The sequence below is a fragment of the Schistocerca cancellata genome, chromosome 4 (genome assembly GCF_023864275.1).
Source record: "Schistocerca cancellata isolate TAMUIC-IGC-003103 chromosome 4, iqSchCanc2.1, whole genome shotgun sequence".
In the NCBI taxonomy this organism is placed as follows: domain Eukaryota; kingdom Metazoa; phylum Arthropoda; class Insecta; order Orthoptera; family Acrididae; genus Schistocerca; species Schistocerca cancellata.
Genome location: NC_064629.1, coordinates 612,576,254 through 612,594,030, shown reverse-complemented (window position 1 = coordinate 612,594,030; position 17,777 = coordinate 612,576,254). Strand labels below are relative to the sequence as shown.

At 39.6% G+C, this 17,777-nt stretch overlaps 1 protein-coding gene across 1 annotated transcript in view; it reads right to left on the bottom strand.

Annotated features, from left to right (window-relative positions):
* LOC126183742 (uncharacterized) overlaps positions 1-17,777 on the bottom strand; it is a 128,486-nt gene that overhangs the window by 18,998 nt on the left and 91,711 nt on the right. The window contains exons 9-10 of the mRNA XM_049925955.1: positions 12,516-12,763; positions 7,505-7,571 (exon numbers count right to left, since the gene is read on the bottom strand). Of these exons, the coding sequence (XP_049781912.1) occupies positions 7,516-7,571; positions 12,516-12,763 (304 nt within the window). The 3' untranslated portion in view covers positions 7,505-7,515. The remainder of the gene's footprint in view (positions 1-7,504; positions 7,572-12,515; positions 12,764-17,777) is intronic.

Sequence of the window (17,777 nt, the reverse complement as noted above, 5' to 3'; positions counted from 1 at the left end):
GTGATACACTACTTGAGTTCACTGGCCACCTCGGTTGCTCTTATTTACTGACTAAATAAATCTACCAGTCTCTTCAGTTAAAGCAAGGCCGGCCAAATGCTGTACACTGTGCAAAAGTGCGAAAGTGCAACACAGGTGTGTATGTGTCAGCCAGCAGGCAAAGCGAAACAGCGACATCTGTGACACGTATACCAAATGAGTGGCGATGGTTCGATTTCCTTGTTTATGCAGTGCCAGGAGGATTGAAGCAGATCCAGTCTTATGTCCCTATGGTGACTGTAGCCTTACATGAGATATACTGAGAACTGGCAAGTATTGCAAAAAAGCAAAGACTGGGAGATCTATGTTCTCAGTCATTTAAACGACTAGGAACTTCAGTTTTACAGTGTTACGACTCATTTCATAAAAGCAAATGTAGTTTACTGAACAGTGAAGAACGACAAGACAAATTAAGTGAACTTAAGCAAAGGGATGAAGCACATCAACAGGATTTCAGTGTAACTCATAATAATTAATACTTCTTGAACTCTTCATTTCTTGTGTTACATTCATTTCTATTTTACTGTACAATGTACTGTTTTCATTTTTCCAGAAGGACAATCACAGTACATCTGCACTGCGAACAAATTCCAAAATTGCATTAAGAATCGCAAGAGCCAGGAAACCATTTTCCGAAAGGGATTTGTAAAAGATTGTCTCATTGATGCTGCAGAACGTTTGTGTCCCATGAGCATCTTCAGGTTTCAAGAAAGCTGCCTTACTAAACAGTGACAATATATAAGTGTCATGCCCGGTGATGAGCACAAGCAGTTAATAAATGAAGCTAAGGATTTTGTTGCTTTCTCTGTTGCACTGGATGTAGTAGCAGATCTTACAGATACAGCTCAGGAGTGACATACATATGAGGTGTCAATAACACTCTGGATGTAACAGAGGACATTTTCGACTTAATGCCTTTGAAAGGGCCTATGACTTGTAAACTTACTCCCAGCTGTCAACCAAGTGATTGATGGTGTCAGTATACATTGGAATTTGTTAATCTCAGTGACCATGGAAGGAGCACTGGAAATGTGAGGCCATCAGAGAAGGCTCATAGCACAGATGCGCAGAAAGCTACAACACACAGAAGAGATGTTGTATGAAATTCACTGCATTCTACATCAAGAGGCACTCTGTGGAAAATCAGTTATGTTAGAAAACGTCATGCAAATTGTTGTGCATACTCTAAACTATCTGAAGAGACATGGGCTTACGCATTGCCAGTTTTGGTAGTTCTTGGAGGAATTAGGAGACGAGGACAGCAACATACTTTACTATATTGAAGTAAGCTGGCTCAGTCCAGGTAAAATGCTGGAAAGATTTTTTGATTTATGTTTGGCTGTAGTATATTTCTTATATGAGAAGGGAAAGAGTGAATCAAAATTAGAAGACCCATTTCCATTTCTTGTGGACATTATGTCTCACATGAAAATAATTTCTGACATGTTGCAAATAGTAAATGCTTATGAAAGGAAGCTTGCTCTTTGGGGGATCCAAATATTGTCTGAAAACACTGCACATTTCCCTACCACTGGTTTGGTCCATGCACGTGCTAGATTTCAAGAATACACTTCAATAAATGTAAGAATTAAGGAGCAATTCCGAGCACAATTTGTAGATGTTATGAGTGTGTCTCCTATCATTCACTGTTTTGCAAGGCTGTTTTCAACATCAGTTGAAGATGATCCAAATCATCTACAGATGGAACTGATCGATCTGCAGTGCAACACATGGCTCGAGGACAAGTGCTTTGCAATATAAAGTACAAATGAATTCCATGAAAATTTTCCACAGCAAGAATTTCCATGCCTGCAAAGCTGCGAGAGTTATGTCCATGTTCGGATCTACTAATGTGTGTGAAAGATTTTTGTCCATAATACAAATGGATAAATTGAGATCTCAATCAAGTATTTGTGATGAAAATCTTTGCAAGTGCTTACGTTTATCAATGTGCCATGTTTTTATGCCCAATATTAACTTTAGCATTTTTCATCACCAATGATAAATATATTTTGGATTTCATTCTCTTTCTAATTTAAAACTGTTATTTACTTATTGTGCCTCATACTGCTCTATGTTACATAGGTGAACAGCATTATCTGAAAAATTATTCTTTAATTATTGAGACATGTCTGATACTCTTGCCATGAAGGATATTTAGGTACCTGATGTGGGCATAAAACCAACCTGGCATATTTATGCACCATTTGTTTCTTTGTTTTAAAACTGACGTTCGTGGTAGGGCGATGGAATAACAAGATACCTTCCACTATTGCGTTGCATACAGTGAAAATGGCGCGAGAATGCCCAAGGTACAGTGTATCCAGGCTAGTGGATTAAGTGGTGACATCTGTGCTTAGATACACTATGTGATCAAAAGTATCCGGACACCTGGCTGAAAATGACTTACAAGTTCGTGGCACCCTCCATCAGTAATGCTGGAATTCAATATGGTGTTGGCCTGCTCTTAGCCTTCATGACAGCATTCCACTCTCACAGGCATATGTTCAATCAGGTGCTGGAAGCTTTCTTGGGGAATGGCAGCCCACTCTTCACAGAGTGCTGCACTGAGGAGAGATATCTATGTCAGTCGGTGAGGCCTGGCACAAAGTCGGCATTCCAAAACATCCCAAAGGTGTTCTATAGGATTCAGGTCAGGATTCTGTGCAGGCCAATCCACTACAGGGATGTTAGTGTCGTGCAAGCACTCTGCTACAGGCTGTGCATTATGAACAGGTGCTCGATCATGCTGAAAGGTGGAATCGCCATCCCCGAATTGCTATTCAACAGTGGGAAGCAAGAAGGTTCTTAAATCATCAATGCAGGCCTGTGCTGTGATAGTGCCATGCAAAACAAGGGATGCAAGCCCCCCCCCCCCCCCCCCCCCCTCCATGATAAACACGACCACACCATAACAGCACTGTCTCCGAATTTTACTGTTCGCACTACACACGATGGTAGATGTTCACTGGGCATTCTCCATACCCACACCCTGCCATCGGATCGTCACATTGTGTACTGTGATTCATCACTCCACACAACGTTTTTCTATTGTTCAATCGTCCAATGTTTATGCTTCTTACACCAAGCAAGGCGTCATTTGGCATTTACTGGCATGATGTGTGGCTTATGAGCAGCTGCTCAACCATGAAATCCAAGTTTTTCTCACCTCCCACCTAACTGTCATAGTACTTGCAGTGGATCCCGATGCAGTTTGGAATTCCTGTGTGATGGTCTGGATAGATGTCTGCTTATTACACATTACAACCCTCTTCAACTGTCTGCAGTCTCTGTCAGTCAACAGATGAGGTCGGCCTGTACGCTTTTGTGCTGTATGTGTCCCTTTACACTTCTACTTCACTACCACATTAGAAGCAGTGGACCTAGGGATGTTTAGGAGTGTGGAAATCTCGCGTACAGACATATGACACAAGTGACACCCAGCCTTACGTGGTCTAAGGCAAACAAGGGGAAAACTGAATCCGCACAGTCGAATAGGGATTTGAATGACAACCCTACCAAAAGCAAACCCAGAGTCCTAACACTGTGCTACCTCAATTGGTTCCATAGACTGGAAAGAGAAGGGAAGCAATGAAATGTTTCTTGGTGGACTATAAATCATTTGAGTAGCAAACAAATTGCTGAAAAGTGGAGGCATTGAGTCACACCTAGGCACATAAATATTCTAGCTTTTGAAGCTAGAAACATTGTCAGTCCTGTTTACATGCCAACCTTTGACTCAGCCCTTCAACAATAAGGTGAAAAGCAAATGACAGTAGCCCAAACACCTTCGAGGATACAGTTTTTTAAAAAGATTGCACAATAGTAAAAATAGTAATAGTTGTGGCTGACAAGGAAATTCATGGTGCTGTACTTAAAAGAGACTGAGAAGGCTTCTCTAAATTGTGAAGTACAAAATGGACAGGAAAGTCCTGTCTACAGCCAATAGCTGAAGTGTCACACTATAAAGCGTATAATAACAACAAAATTCTCGCTAGAGGCCAATGATTAGCTTTCTGTATCTGAGAATCAATACCACCTGTCCCCAGATATTCTATGGTCAACAGTATGTAATGTATTCTGCAATACGATCATATAGTTTTGGTATAGACAACAACAACACTATAATACTACGTTGAAGAACAGTCCACTCAATCCAGGACACTTACGGTACCAGAAGGAAAGAAAGAAGAGTAGGGTTTAACATCCTGTTGACACTGAAGCCAATGGAGATAGATGGTGTTGGAAAATAGACCAACAATTTGACAATATAGGTGACTTACTGAATTTACACATTGGCAGTTTAGAACTGGGCGATGTCATATGTAGTAAATGGTGCCAAATGAAATAAAAACATAATTTGGAACAATAACTTTGATGACATGTGATCAGGAGATACAACGGATAGCATTGATGATGCTACTGTTATACAGAAGTGAGTCACCATTATGCTACTCCAGAAATATACATTCCATTTGATTCCAAACTGTGTCAAATGGCGGTCTAACACATTTTGTGGATTGAGATGTCCAAGGAAAGTGTGGGTTAAGGATTGCCACAAAGGATAAATAGCACTGGCGTATGTCCTTGGAGTTGTGCAAGAAACAGGAGCCAATACTATGAGACTTTTTCTTAAATTCAATTTTGTTATTCTCTTGTAATAAATTTAGAAGATATGAGAAATGATTTTCACTGACTACACTGGTACTAGTTGAAATATTACTGCTGTATTTATGTACTTGTATTATCACAAATAAAACATAGTACCTCAGAGTTAATAGCACGCCAAATCAAAAATTTCTTACTGGCAGTTAGAACCAGTCAGTTCCTCATATGGCACCTAGAACTTTATTAATAAATTATTTATTTTCTAATTTGTCTCATTTTTTGCAGTGATGAGGCGAGCAGCATAATTCCATAATATTTTTAGAATGTTTTGGATACAAATAAGGTATGTACCAAAAGAGAAACATTGTCTTTTTATTATAGTGACAATTGTGAGATTTGGCACTTACGAAGGACACTCTGGAAGTAAGTTTTGCCACTGGTTTTGAAAGAGAATATGGTACAACTGGTGACACAAACACTTGTTTGTGACACACTCGTTGCTGGTTCAACAACAGAAGGAGCATTAGTGGAGGAGGAATGATGCATGTACAGAGTGTAGGAGAAGAGAGGGTAGCAGCAGACCAGTGTGCCAGGTGTTATTCAAGTACATATCGCAGTGCCACATGGACATGTACTGAAACATGATCACCAATGGAAATGTGTGCTGTTATCTGGTATGAATAGGCATATGGGACCAGTGTGTCTGCCTTCCATGAAAGCCTACAGTTCGTGTATGATGTCATGTCTCATCAAATGGTTGGTTAGAGACAGAGATATGGACCACCCGGCCTAAAGTCCTAATCTTGCCTCCATCGGACTTTCACCAGTTTCCTGCATTGAAAGCTGCACTCTCAGGACATCACTTCCAAACCAATTCTGAGGTAGAGCAGGATGTGCGGCACTTCCTCGCATTACAGGGCACAGATTTTTACCAGAGTGGTTTCTTGAAATTGATTGCATGCTATGACAAATGTCTCAATATCAGTGGCGACTATGTTGACAAATAGTGTAAGGTGTATAATTCATGATGCAATGGTGTATTTGTTTTTGGCAATAATGTTTCTATGTGGAAAAACAATGATGACACTTACTTTTGGAAACACTTGACATTTCCACTCTCCAAATGTACTCTTAAGCCTATTTTGGAAAAAAGAGTGACACAGATGCTTTAAATATTGACAATGCAGGTATAAACTATGTTTAATGACATACAGGAAATCCTTTACAAATGATTAACTGAAATGTGCACGAGTCTTATTCTCTTACTAATACACTACCCGAGCAGAAGATGCTAGAGTATGACAACATGATAAATGTAATCTGGGATATGTATTTCTGAGAAATTTTAAAATGACTTCAGTGAAATATAATTTGACAGCCAGATTCTAACTTCTAACAATGGATAGCAATGCTAATATATTTAATATTAGCTTGCCAGTGCTTAAGAACCTCCCTGGCTTTCTTTTCCGTTGTTAATATGGAGATCACAAGGAGAAAGAACAATGAAATTTAACAAAACCAGATAAACTTTGAAATAACTCAGAACAAAGCCACAATTTGTGACTGCAATTAAAAATAAACTGTTAACAAGTACTATTGCACAATGGATGCAGTCAGCTGGTGAATTGTTCCCGAAGGAATGATATATTATTTGGCAAGAAGTGCTGCTTTGACTCTGTTAGTGATGATGCATGAAGAAATTTGTACCGCATATTCTTATGTAAAACTGATCACATATACAACATAATGTTAAAATTAGGTGATCTGGAGGGTAAAGGGAGGTGCAGTCATCAAAATTTTTGTCAGGCAACACCATAATGGCACTAGTAAAGCTTTGTCATCTTAAAGAAACAAATTTTGCAACATAGGATGCACTCGGCAAAAAGTCAGCACATTTGTAAATCTTAGTTCATCACTGAATAATAAGATCAGATCAATGGGCTACAATGTAACAGAGACTCTACCATCACAAGGCCAACGCCACATTTAATAGCAAGTTTGTTTAATGCATAACTGCATTTGGGCATCTTTCATTTATGAAGTTCAACTATTGGTGCAAACAAAATGAAAAATAATGAACTGGATGACATTACCCTTTCGAAACATAATATGCATGGTTTGGCACCATTTGAAGTGGACTAATAAATAACTGGCACAGTTCAGATATTTGGCAATTGCAGCACAGCAGTGGAACATACAGTCTGCACCATTAATGTTTGACTACACTTACAGACATATGTCGTATGAGAAAGTGACTGAGCTCTGATTTATGTTCTGTTGAGTTGATTCTAGGGTTCCTTGTGACAATGACATGCACATTTGGGAACGCTGCAAACTGAAAGCTACTTGTATTAGCATTAGCTAGCTAGTGGATATTAAGAACCTCTATGGCTGTCTTTTCCTTTGTTAATATGGAGATCACAAGGAGCAAGAAGAATGAAATTTAACAAAACCTGATAAACCTTTCAAATAACTGCAAACAGACCTTCCTCACCTACACACTGTTGCTTTTAATATAAGTAACACACTGGCAGTGGTGAACGTACTTTCTACACTTAACTACAATGCAACTAACTGAAACCACTAAAGGTCATAGGGTTATGCAATTCTGTCTCACCTACATCTAGACCAAACACCATCTAGTACATTACAGACTAGCTTCATTCACTGCAAAAACTGAATAGTTATGGAAGATTTATGAACAATGTTGGCATTTCACAAAAGGTGCCATGTTCTGTAAAACTGTAATTTCCATTATTATGATAACCACTTGTATGTTAAAACATGGTTACATGTTTATATTTACACTTTAATAATTAGTACAAATTAAATTGATTATATGACAGAACAGACTCACCTGCAGGTATTCTACAATACTAATTCAATATTGTTTTCGAGATCTGTCAGTCTCACAAGAGATTTACCTGAAAAACATAAAAATTTGGAGTTACTTCCCAACTATATAAAATTCTAATCTGAAGCCTTTCATATGTAACTAAAATGTATAGTTACTGTTTTATGAAGTACTACATAGAAATTATGCATGTTGGGGAGTAGAATGTATAGTCTCATATAGCTGCATACAAAGAGACTCAATACAGTACAGTGCAGTGCACAGTTATGAACACACTGTAGTCTCTTACAGATACTCAAAATAGTAACACAAATTAAATTAAAAATAGTACTGAATTCAACTGACAGTATGTTAAACATGCATTGGAAAGATCAAATTACTTCAAGTGAAACAACATTACTTTACAGTACTATATCTCTCTTGCTCATGTCAGAAAGTTCACAATATTGCTTTATCTTTACAACAGTTGATAGCTTTCACTTTTAATTCCCTTACATTATACTGAATATCAAAGTTGTGCGTCCAAATTTATAATCAGGATGTTAGCTTTTTACAAGCACAAATTACAGCTTCAAAAATACTTGTCATACTATCAAATGAAAGCATTTAATTATTTAAAAAATATTTTTATTCAAACAAGAGACATATAAGAAGTCATACATTTGATTAGTATTGAGGAAAAAGTACATGTGCAGAAAACTATTTCAAAGCTCACTTTTAGTTCAGTTTGCCAAGAAAATACTTCAGTTATGAAGTTAGCCCTGCAGGTATAAGATATACTTTTTACACATTTGGCACTAAATTCACAATTAGCTTGTGTAGGAGCCAAAGGAATAGTTTTAAGATGTTGGCTGAAGTATTTATCATCAAATCATATGTTATTTTCAAAAGAAAACTGTTTGTAGTAAAGGCAATACAGCATCAGTATAATCACTTGACTTACATATAATGGAAAGCATTATATAATTTATCATCTCAGCAAGTAATTACAGGTTTAGTTCCACTCATCAGGAATCTGTATCTAATTGAGAGAAACATAAAAGAATGTCATCTAAGTTCCAACAGATGTTGTGGGTTGTTGTGTGATGCAGATTTTTAAGGACAAAGCAAAAATGTTATGATGTTAAACCCTAATCTTAATTCCTTCGAATTATGGATGAATTACAGAGAAATACATGTCCTTTTTCCTCCGCTAAAGAAGAATCTGATGTTTCCAGCAGCTAGGTGTAAATTTTTTACTTATTGTTTGTGTAATTTTTTTAAATCAACTGTTCTACGAGTTGTGCCATTATTGGTCAGCCCATTTTGTCTGCATCCTTTTTATACAGTGTACTATAGGATGACTGACAAATAAATGTGTCTAAAATAATTGAAGCCATGGGTGTATCAGAAGAAAGAAATAGTAATTTTACATGAACGAATTATGAGAAATCTTTGTGAAAGAGGGCTGTCACACTTTTTGGATACTGGCCAAAAATAAACGTAGAAGTGAAATTTTTTAAGCCAGCTGATTTTTGTGTACCATTCTATCAATGTGAATGAGATGTGGGTCCATACCAGAAATAAAGCTACAGATACTTTCTTCCATGTTAATCAACATCATCCATTCTTGCAACACAGTTGGCAATTCCTTTGTTTGCAAGATCATTTTTTTGAGCAGTCTATTGTGTGTACACCAGACTACCTGATTGCCAACTATCCTAAATTGTATGATTTAAATAATAGTTTTTGGAAATGTGTGACATATATTGAATTTCTAAGCAAAGATTGGACTAGCTCTTTTGTTCGTTTTGCTTGTATTTCTTGAGAGACTTGAGTATATTTTGGTGTAAGACAATACATGTTTGTTCAATGATAACTGTAAAGGTTTGTTTTGTAATAACTATTATTATTTTTTGCAGTGTACACTGCTCAGTGTAAAGAACACCTTACCTGTGCTGCTATTTTCTCACACTAATTTCTCAGGTTCAATGTTTTAGATGTGAACATTGACTGGATATGAAATATGTGCACCTGCAAGTCCACAACTCGAATGAGACTTCAGGGTTGTGCAGAAAGCTTTATCTGGCCATATTCTGTGGATGCCTTCAAATAAGCATGCTTGTTAAAGCCAGCACATACAGAAAACTAGGGATATTCAGATTTTTTAAAAATCTTGTTGCGGAGAATATATGTGTTCTGTGTGCCACAAATATTAAATAAGGGAACTGTGTTTGCTATTAAAATGACCAAAACATCTTCACTTTTAAATTTCTTTGATATGGTCCTCACAGCCCATATAAATTAATTGACATCATTTTCCTTTATTTGACTGTAGTTATTTGAGAAAAATCTGTGCGTCTAACAAAATCAGTTGATTTTGGCCTCTAAGGTCATTTTCAAGTAATCTATATGTGCAGATAATTCAGAAAAACTGAATTGGATTCACAATATGGGTTGGCAGCTAATACATATATGTACAGTTGCAGATGTAGTTTGTACTTCACATGCAGTTTTCTAAGGTATATGTACGTTTCTACATATTTACTAATAACTTACAAATTCTCACAGAAACTAAAATCAGTTCTTGTGCTGGTCATACAAAGTTTCTTCTAGTAATTCCAGCCAGAGAAAGAAAAAATGTATACCATCATCTTCACCTTGTCACTTGTGCTGCCAAACCATATTTCATCTACTTGAGTGGTCTACACCCATTAGTCTACAGCCCCCAAAGCTCCAGAAGTTTAATGATTGAAGGTGCCAGTCTGCAAATCCTCCCGACATTGTTGTCCGATTTGGACAATGTAAACATAACCCTTCCATTTGTCGAACTATTAAAGCGACTACTGAAACAATAGAACTATATATAAGTCATCATGCATACTGTCATTTTCAACATTCTGTCTCTTCCACCTGTTAGTGAATATAAGGAATCTCACTAACTTTGGCAATTTTGTCTTCTATGTTCACTTCTCCCTTTTTGTGTTGTAATTGTAAATGCTTACAGAGACCTACTTTTAATAGTCTGGCAACATCTTTTCATTAGAGAGCCTACAAAAGTATTAATACTGCGTACATACGTACGTATGTATGTGCTTTGCAAGGTCTGCCTTGACAAAATTGAAAAGGCTAGAGAATATCTACCGCATGTCTCTCCTAGGAGTCGGGTGCATTATCTCTGGTGTTTCGACAGATATTCGTTTGGTTTTTGCAGTATGTAGACTGAGTAACTCCAGATGTACTGTTAACCTTATGTTTCATGTGACAGCCAGTATAAACGTAAAAATTGTTTTTTTCTCATTACAAATAAAATGTTATTAAAGTGGAATTTTCTGAGAGCAGTCCTAATTTATTCTAGTGCAATATTTGGTTGAATAATTTATGTATTAACAAGGACAGTAAAACATGAAGAATTAACAGCAGTACAGCAGCAATTGAGTGTTGCTGCTGCATGGTGGTAGCCAACAGCCGACATGACGTGGACCAGTACACAAAGTGGGGCGAGTGTGCTTATAGAAACTAAATCAGGCCATTCTAGAAGAAGAGAAATTGAAAATGCTATTTTCCCGAGCTGTATTAATACTATCTTGTCTCGTGCTGGCCTACGATGTGGTGTCTGCCTGCTACCATCATAAAGCACCACTACTGAGTATCTGTAGAGTACTAGTTATTCTTCATGTTTTTTGTATCTCTATTGTTAAACAAAATATTACACAAGACTAATTTCGGACTGCTGTACCCAGTGGTCACTTAATTTTCACTTCAAAAGCAGTTTGTTTATTACAGGAAGCAAAAGGATAATTTATGTTGAGATGAACATTCCATGAAACAGTCTCTTGTAGAAAATGCACATGTCCATTCATCTTGTATTGGTTAAGATGGTCATGCTTAAACCTGTGAATGATGACACTGTGAAGAGATTTCAAACACAAAACCAGAAAGTAAACGGATGTTGTATACTTGTATGCGTTACGTTGCGTGTACTTATGCTCATCATTTGTGCTGCAAGACAGTGCTGCCAGTCGTAGGAAGGTGGCATTTGTGAAAATTGCTGTGACATTCAGGATGACTTGTAAACCAGAGTTTGATGCAGAGACTCTTAGCTTACTTTAAACACAAGCAAACTTCAGGTACCAAAACTGGTAGGTCCAAGTCTCCTGTATTGTTTCGGTAAAGCATCGGCAATAATTTGCTACAGTCTGTGACATCACCTGATTATCTCAGCATGACTTGGTTGTAGTGTTTAAACTGGAACAGTCATTTGAATCTTGTAATGAGAAAGTCAAATTCCAGGGTGCAAGTCACTGGGGTTTTTTGAGATAAGTAGCTTCTCAAATGACACAGCATACAGGATGCTGTGCAACATGAGCTTGGCAGGTCTGGAGGATTCATACCAGATCACATTAACTCAGGGCAGCCAGAAATTCTACGCACATGCGGAGCTGCTGCAAGTGTGCAACTTCCTGGTCACCGTGTGCACGCTTGCCAGATGTGTAAACAGGGAGACAGACAGAAGTGTATCAAAATAAGAAACAATGAGTTGAAATTATTGGGAGGAATTAATATAATAATTAAGTATTGGAATTTTTAAAATGTTAATTTTACTGTATGCTGAAAAATAGCTGTCTCATAATTAAATGAAAGAAAGGAGACTTACAATGTCAGCCATTTCTCTCACTTTTTTTAGAAGAATTACTCCAGAGCAACAGAAATCATTTGCTCCATTCACACTTACAGGAGATATGTGATAATGAACTAATTTCATTTTCAATCCTGTTCCTCACTTAATATACCAACTATAATTTTCCAATTTCAAAAGCAGTAATCCTAATGTTATGCACTGAAGAGAGAGATTTAAGAAATTAAGCTTCAAAACTATATAATATAGGGTCTTACCAGTTGATAAATTCTCTTTTCTGTTCAATACAGTACACCCTTAAAAACAGTTGTCAGTCACTGTGTGTACATTAGTGTCAACAATATTGTGAGGCACATTCAAAAGAAAGTCAATGACTGTATCAGTTTCTGATCTTACCTCGCAGCACCGGAGTATTGTTACTGTGCCTGACAAGTTTGTGTAGGGGCAAATCAGGCATACGCCTTCTCATTTCTGCAGCCAGACCTCGAGCAGGATTCCATGGCTTGTATTCCCTTAACTTGGTTTCCCTTTCATTCTGTATAATTTCCACAAGTGGTCTGGTTTCTACAATAGAGGATTCACCTGTTACCACATTCCAAGAGAAAACAACTCCTCCCTGGTACTGCTTTCTCTGTTGGAGTGGCCTAGATTGATGAATAAGAGGAACACAAATTACTACTACTTTTAACAGTTCAGTTCACAATAATGAACCATTAAGCAATATCATAGCACATACACCACATAGCACTGCAATTACTACACAGAAAGAACTAATACCTTTGACAGTTTAAATACTTCATTTTGGTTCATACTTTCACCCTACAAAAGTTCATAGAGTCTTGTAAGTCAGTTCCAAATAAGATACAACAAGCCAGTATTTTGTGTCACTATATGTACTCCGCAGTTTTGTATGAGATAAAGAGGAGGAAGAAGAAGGCAGAAAAAGTAAGGGTGACGAGAGTGGGTTGAGAACGGAATTACTTAATCAGTGGGGCTCGGACTTGTGAGTAAAACTGTCGGCGGTCCGCTTATTCACAATATTCAAACTACATGGCAATAAAGTGTTAGAAGAAAAATTAACACTTTCTGCATAACACAACTCCATCACAACAGAGCAGTGTCTACTAGTTGTTCACTCAGTTTCCAACACAACAAGAGTGCCTTGTGTGTGTTGCTCTAGCAGCAAAGCCTCAAATTAAATTACAAATACCAGCACACTACTTAAAAGTTCAAATGTTGTGTAAGGTGCAATGACGGTACGCTCACACAGGCAGGGCTAGCATACCCATCACAAATGGTGTTGCATAAAACAACTAGCAAAATCATAAAGGATTTTAGAAGAATATAATTTTTGCTCTTATAAGGAGAATTTACAAAGTTGAATGTCCCTGAAATGCTAAGCCTGTGTGGCAGATAGAACTTGACATTATTTGGGTTCAGATCTAAGTCCTGTATATTATTTTAACCTGTTATGATTTCTATGTCTGGGGATACAGCCCACCATTATAACAATATAGTTGCATAGGTTGCCTACACACAAGAGCTCAGGGGCCACAACAACAAGAGCCCAAACAACATGCATCCATAATATAATATCATGTAGTTTATTGAAAAAGGTTCAGGGCACTACCGATGTGACTCAGGGTGATCATCTCACCAGCATCATTCCTACGAGGCGCAGCTAGTGCAGACCTATGTGCTTCTGCCATGATCGTGTAGTCCACAAACCAATTCATCTGCCAGCTGGTACTTAAAAGCCATTGCGTTGCCCATATCAGGCAGCTGAAGTCAGCTTGCCAATTGGGTAATGTTGTTACCATAGCTATGTGACGCCACCAGCAGTCTTCATCCTTGCTAAGCTGACACTTGGTCTCTTGATGCTCAGCCTCCAGGGTGTTGGTATCTCGACTTTTTGAGCTTGGAGACTGATGTCTTACCTAGTGACCCTTAAGACAGACTTCTTCAGATACTCACTGAACTTGGCATTCTAAGTGAACTATCTAACCAATGCTTATCCAAAGGAAGTCTTTAACTGAGGCAATTACATTGACTGCTAGACTATTTTGTGTTCTTGTTAATTAATGCTCCATGATGGAGAAGAGTGAATTTATGTTGTTACTAATAAACCTATCATTTATTATCTATCTGCATGTAAGTTCTTTCGCATCTAGCCTGGCACACACAGGCTCTTCAACCGGAGATGTGGTTTTTGTGAATTTAGACTGAACGCTTGTGTTGTCCACTGGGCAGACAGTTTTTCTCACATATGTGGCGTGCTCACATCAGGTTTCCATTTCCCTATGTCCAGAGCTACCACAGACGTGACTACACAAGTACATGCAGCAAGCACAGGAATTGATGTTGGAGCAGATGGCAACCATAACCATGTAACCTGAGGTTTCCAACTGATCGTCTTGAATCAACTCCATGGTGAAGGGCTTCAGGGCATTGCCAACACCATTCCAAGCATTCCACAGGCACGCAGAACCATGGGCCAATCATGTCACCCACCTATAAAAGCATTTCATTGCTCATGGAATCTCAGGTGATACCCAGTTTAGTATCCCCGCCAGTAAGACATCACAATGGAGGCAAACCAACTGCCATGGGTAGCGCAGTGGGATAGTGCACAAACCTGCCACAGAGGACACACATGACACATGGTATGGGAAGATCCCCAGGCAGAGGTGTTTACCTGCCAATGGCAGTACACTGGTTGGGCCAAAGCTTACTCGGAGTTTGACCACCAGGGAGCAAACCTAGTGTATCATACCATGTGCTGTGCCAAGCACTTAGCCATTACCTGGTCGTGCCCCAAGATCTTCCTGTGTTCACCTCTATGTGGGTTCGAACTCTCTGCTTCTTGTAGAATAATGACTCGCATGGCAAATTCATTTCCCTCCCATGGGGTTCTGTTCCCTGGCTATTATCAATCTACTGTCAGCCTGTGAAGTATCTGGGCTGATCATGTAGTGAAGTGGCGTTTTCATGCCTGCGCAGAAACTAAAGTGGCAAGCAATGTGCCTATTTTTTCCCCTTTTCCTAGAATTCACTTGGGCCACCACTGACTCGTCATTTCTACAATACTGGCAGAAACAGTTGCACCTGTAGGAGCAGCAGGAAGAGCTATAGCTGCTGCTACTAACCCAGAATATGGACTTGCTTCATACACGTGTCTCACCAGTGGGGGGGGGGCAGCATCCACTGCTCCATTTTCTGCGCCATCCCTGCCACTCCCAATGCCGTTTGGCAGTTTTGATGAGTCGATGGAAAGGTGGGAGAATTACCTGCTTCTCGCTCCACTATCAGGTAAAACATACTGTTGATCCAGTTGACAAGACTGTGTAATTGGTGTCATTTAGCAGTGTAAATTTATACGAAGTTGTCCAAAATTTGAAGCCTGAGAAACTTTCCTTTGGTGAGCTTTGTCAGTTGCTTATGCAGTATTTTGGCCATCAAACCCATGTGATGGCAGTGTGACTGCAGTTTAATCAGCACTACAAGTGTCCTGGGCACTCATATGTGGCCTAAACTACCGATCTGGAGGACCTTTCCACAAGTGTTGTTTTTGAGTGTCCTGAATGTGCTACCTCTTATGCAGACTTCCTAATTCAGGACATGATTGTCTGGTTCGTCCCTGATCATGAGGTTCAGAGTAGGGCATTGACCTTGTCCAACGCTATTTAGCCAACATTGCCCAAATTGCGGACTCACACTTTGGGCTCAAAACATTTTCCGTTTGTAGCTTCAAGATCATTGATGAAGTGCATTTAGTGTCTCAATCTGTTCCTTTTCACAATTTGGACTCATTACGACAGCCCACTGTTTGAGAACACCGTGGGCTGAGCAGAAAATTTCAAGGCACATGTGTCTCTTAAGCCATTTATGATACCCAAATTTTGTCATACTCATCCCGTTCCCTTCACTATGTGTGACATGGTAAAGACTGAGTTGAAATGTTGGCAGGATCTGAGCCTCATTTCTCCTATTTCATTGAGTCAGTGGACCACCCCTATGGTGGTGATTCAGAAGCCCAACCGCTCCATGCACCTTCGCAACAATTTAAACAGACTGTCAACGTGCATTGTGCTGCAGGTATGTATCCCATTCAGCGACGGAGAAGGCAGAGTTGTTGGCCAAGATGTCAAGGCGAATTGGAGGGGGAGGGGGGCACAATATAGTAGTTTTCCTTTATTGACTTGTGCGATGCTTAGCTGCAGTTGCCATTGGATACAGTTTCCTTTCTTGGACTTTCCTTGTTCTCACCACCCCCTTTGGGTTTTAACAGTTTAATAACTTGCTTTTTGGGATCTTGTCTGCAGCAGGAATTTACTAACAATATTTGGAGCAGTCGACACAGGACATTCCCTGTTGTGTCAATTATCTTTATGACAATGCCTGTGTCATGGGCCCCATTTGGGAGGAGCATGTATGAAACCCTCAGTCAGTTTTACAATGCCTCCTGGAGAAGGCCTCCGTTGCAAGCTGGAGAAGTGCAGTTTTTTCTTCCCACAAGTGCATTTTTTGGGTCATGTGCTTAGTAAAGATTGTCTTGTCCCCAAAAATGACCACGTTATGTCCTCTGTCACTCTACCGATGCACAAGAACCTAAAGGAGCCCCAGTCTTTTTAGGGTATGATTTCATATTATGCTCAGTTCAATCCCGAAGTCGCACACATCTGCCAGCCTCTTCAGTGGCTTCACCAAAGGGTGTTAAGCTTGTCTGGTCTGCGCACGGTCAATGTGCTTTTCAGTCTCTCAAGCAGTGTTTGTGCTCTGCTCCCTGTCTGCCAGATAGACCTTTAACCATGGCCTGTGACACGTCTCAGTATGGCATTGGTGCCATACTGTCGCACTGGAACTTGGATGGCACAGAACAGTCTATCACTTAGGAATCAAAGACACTTTCCACTGAGCAGTGTAATTATTCACAGGTGGAAATGGAGGTGCCAGCTACTATTTTTTATGGGACGAGGTTCCTCCTTATCATGGGCCACAAGCCGTTGGTTTCCTTATTTGGCCCTCATGCCAAGCTGACAGGCAGGATTGCCCACTAGTTGCAGCAGTTGGCCCCGTTTCTCAGTAACTATTGTTATGACATTTGTTACTGCTCCCCCTCCACCGTGCCTGCCAATGTGAAGCCAATGGAGTTTGATCCACCCTTCTCCTCCTATTCCCCTTCGCCCTCGTCGATGGATGTGGTATTGTGTCCACTGCTGCTGGTGAAGCCTCTGTGTCCTCCTAGTGGAGCCAGAACTGTCTAGTTCTCCAGGGGCATTTCCAGTTGTGTGCCAGAGGTTGTAGCCCGAACCTGGTGATTTTTGGCCCTACATGGCCTTTTCTTTGGGAGTGAGGAATTTAGTATCTCTGCCTGCAGGCACCACAATGGAAGCAGATGAGCTGGTATGGGTTGCACAGAGAGAGAGTGTGGAAACCTGCCAAGGAGGATGCACATGACACATGGTATGGGTAGACTGACTGGCAGAGGTGTTTATCTCTGGGTGGCACAGCAGGATGGACAGGCCAGCGCTTATTCTGTGTTCGACCACTGCGGACTTCACCTAGCATATCACACATGTTGTGCCAAGTGCTTGACGATTAGTTATCCACATCCTGAGTTCTTCCAAGCTAGTCTCTACACGGGTTTGGATGTTCTAC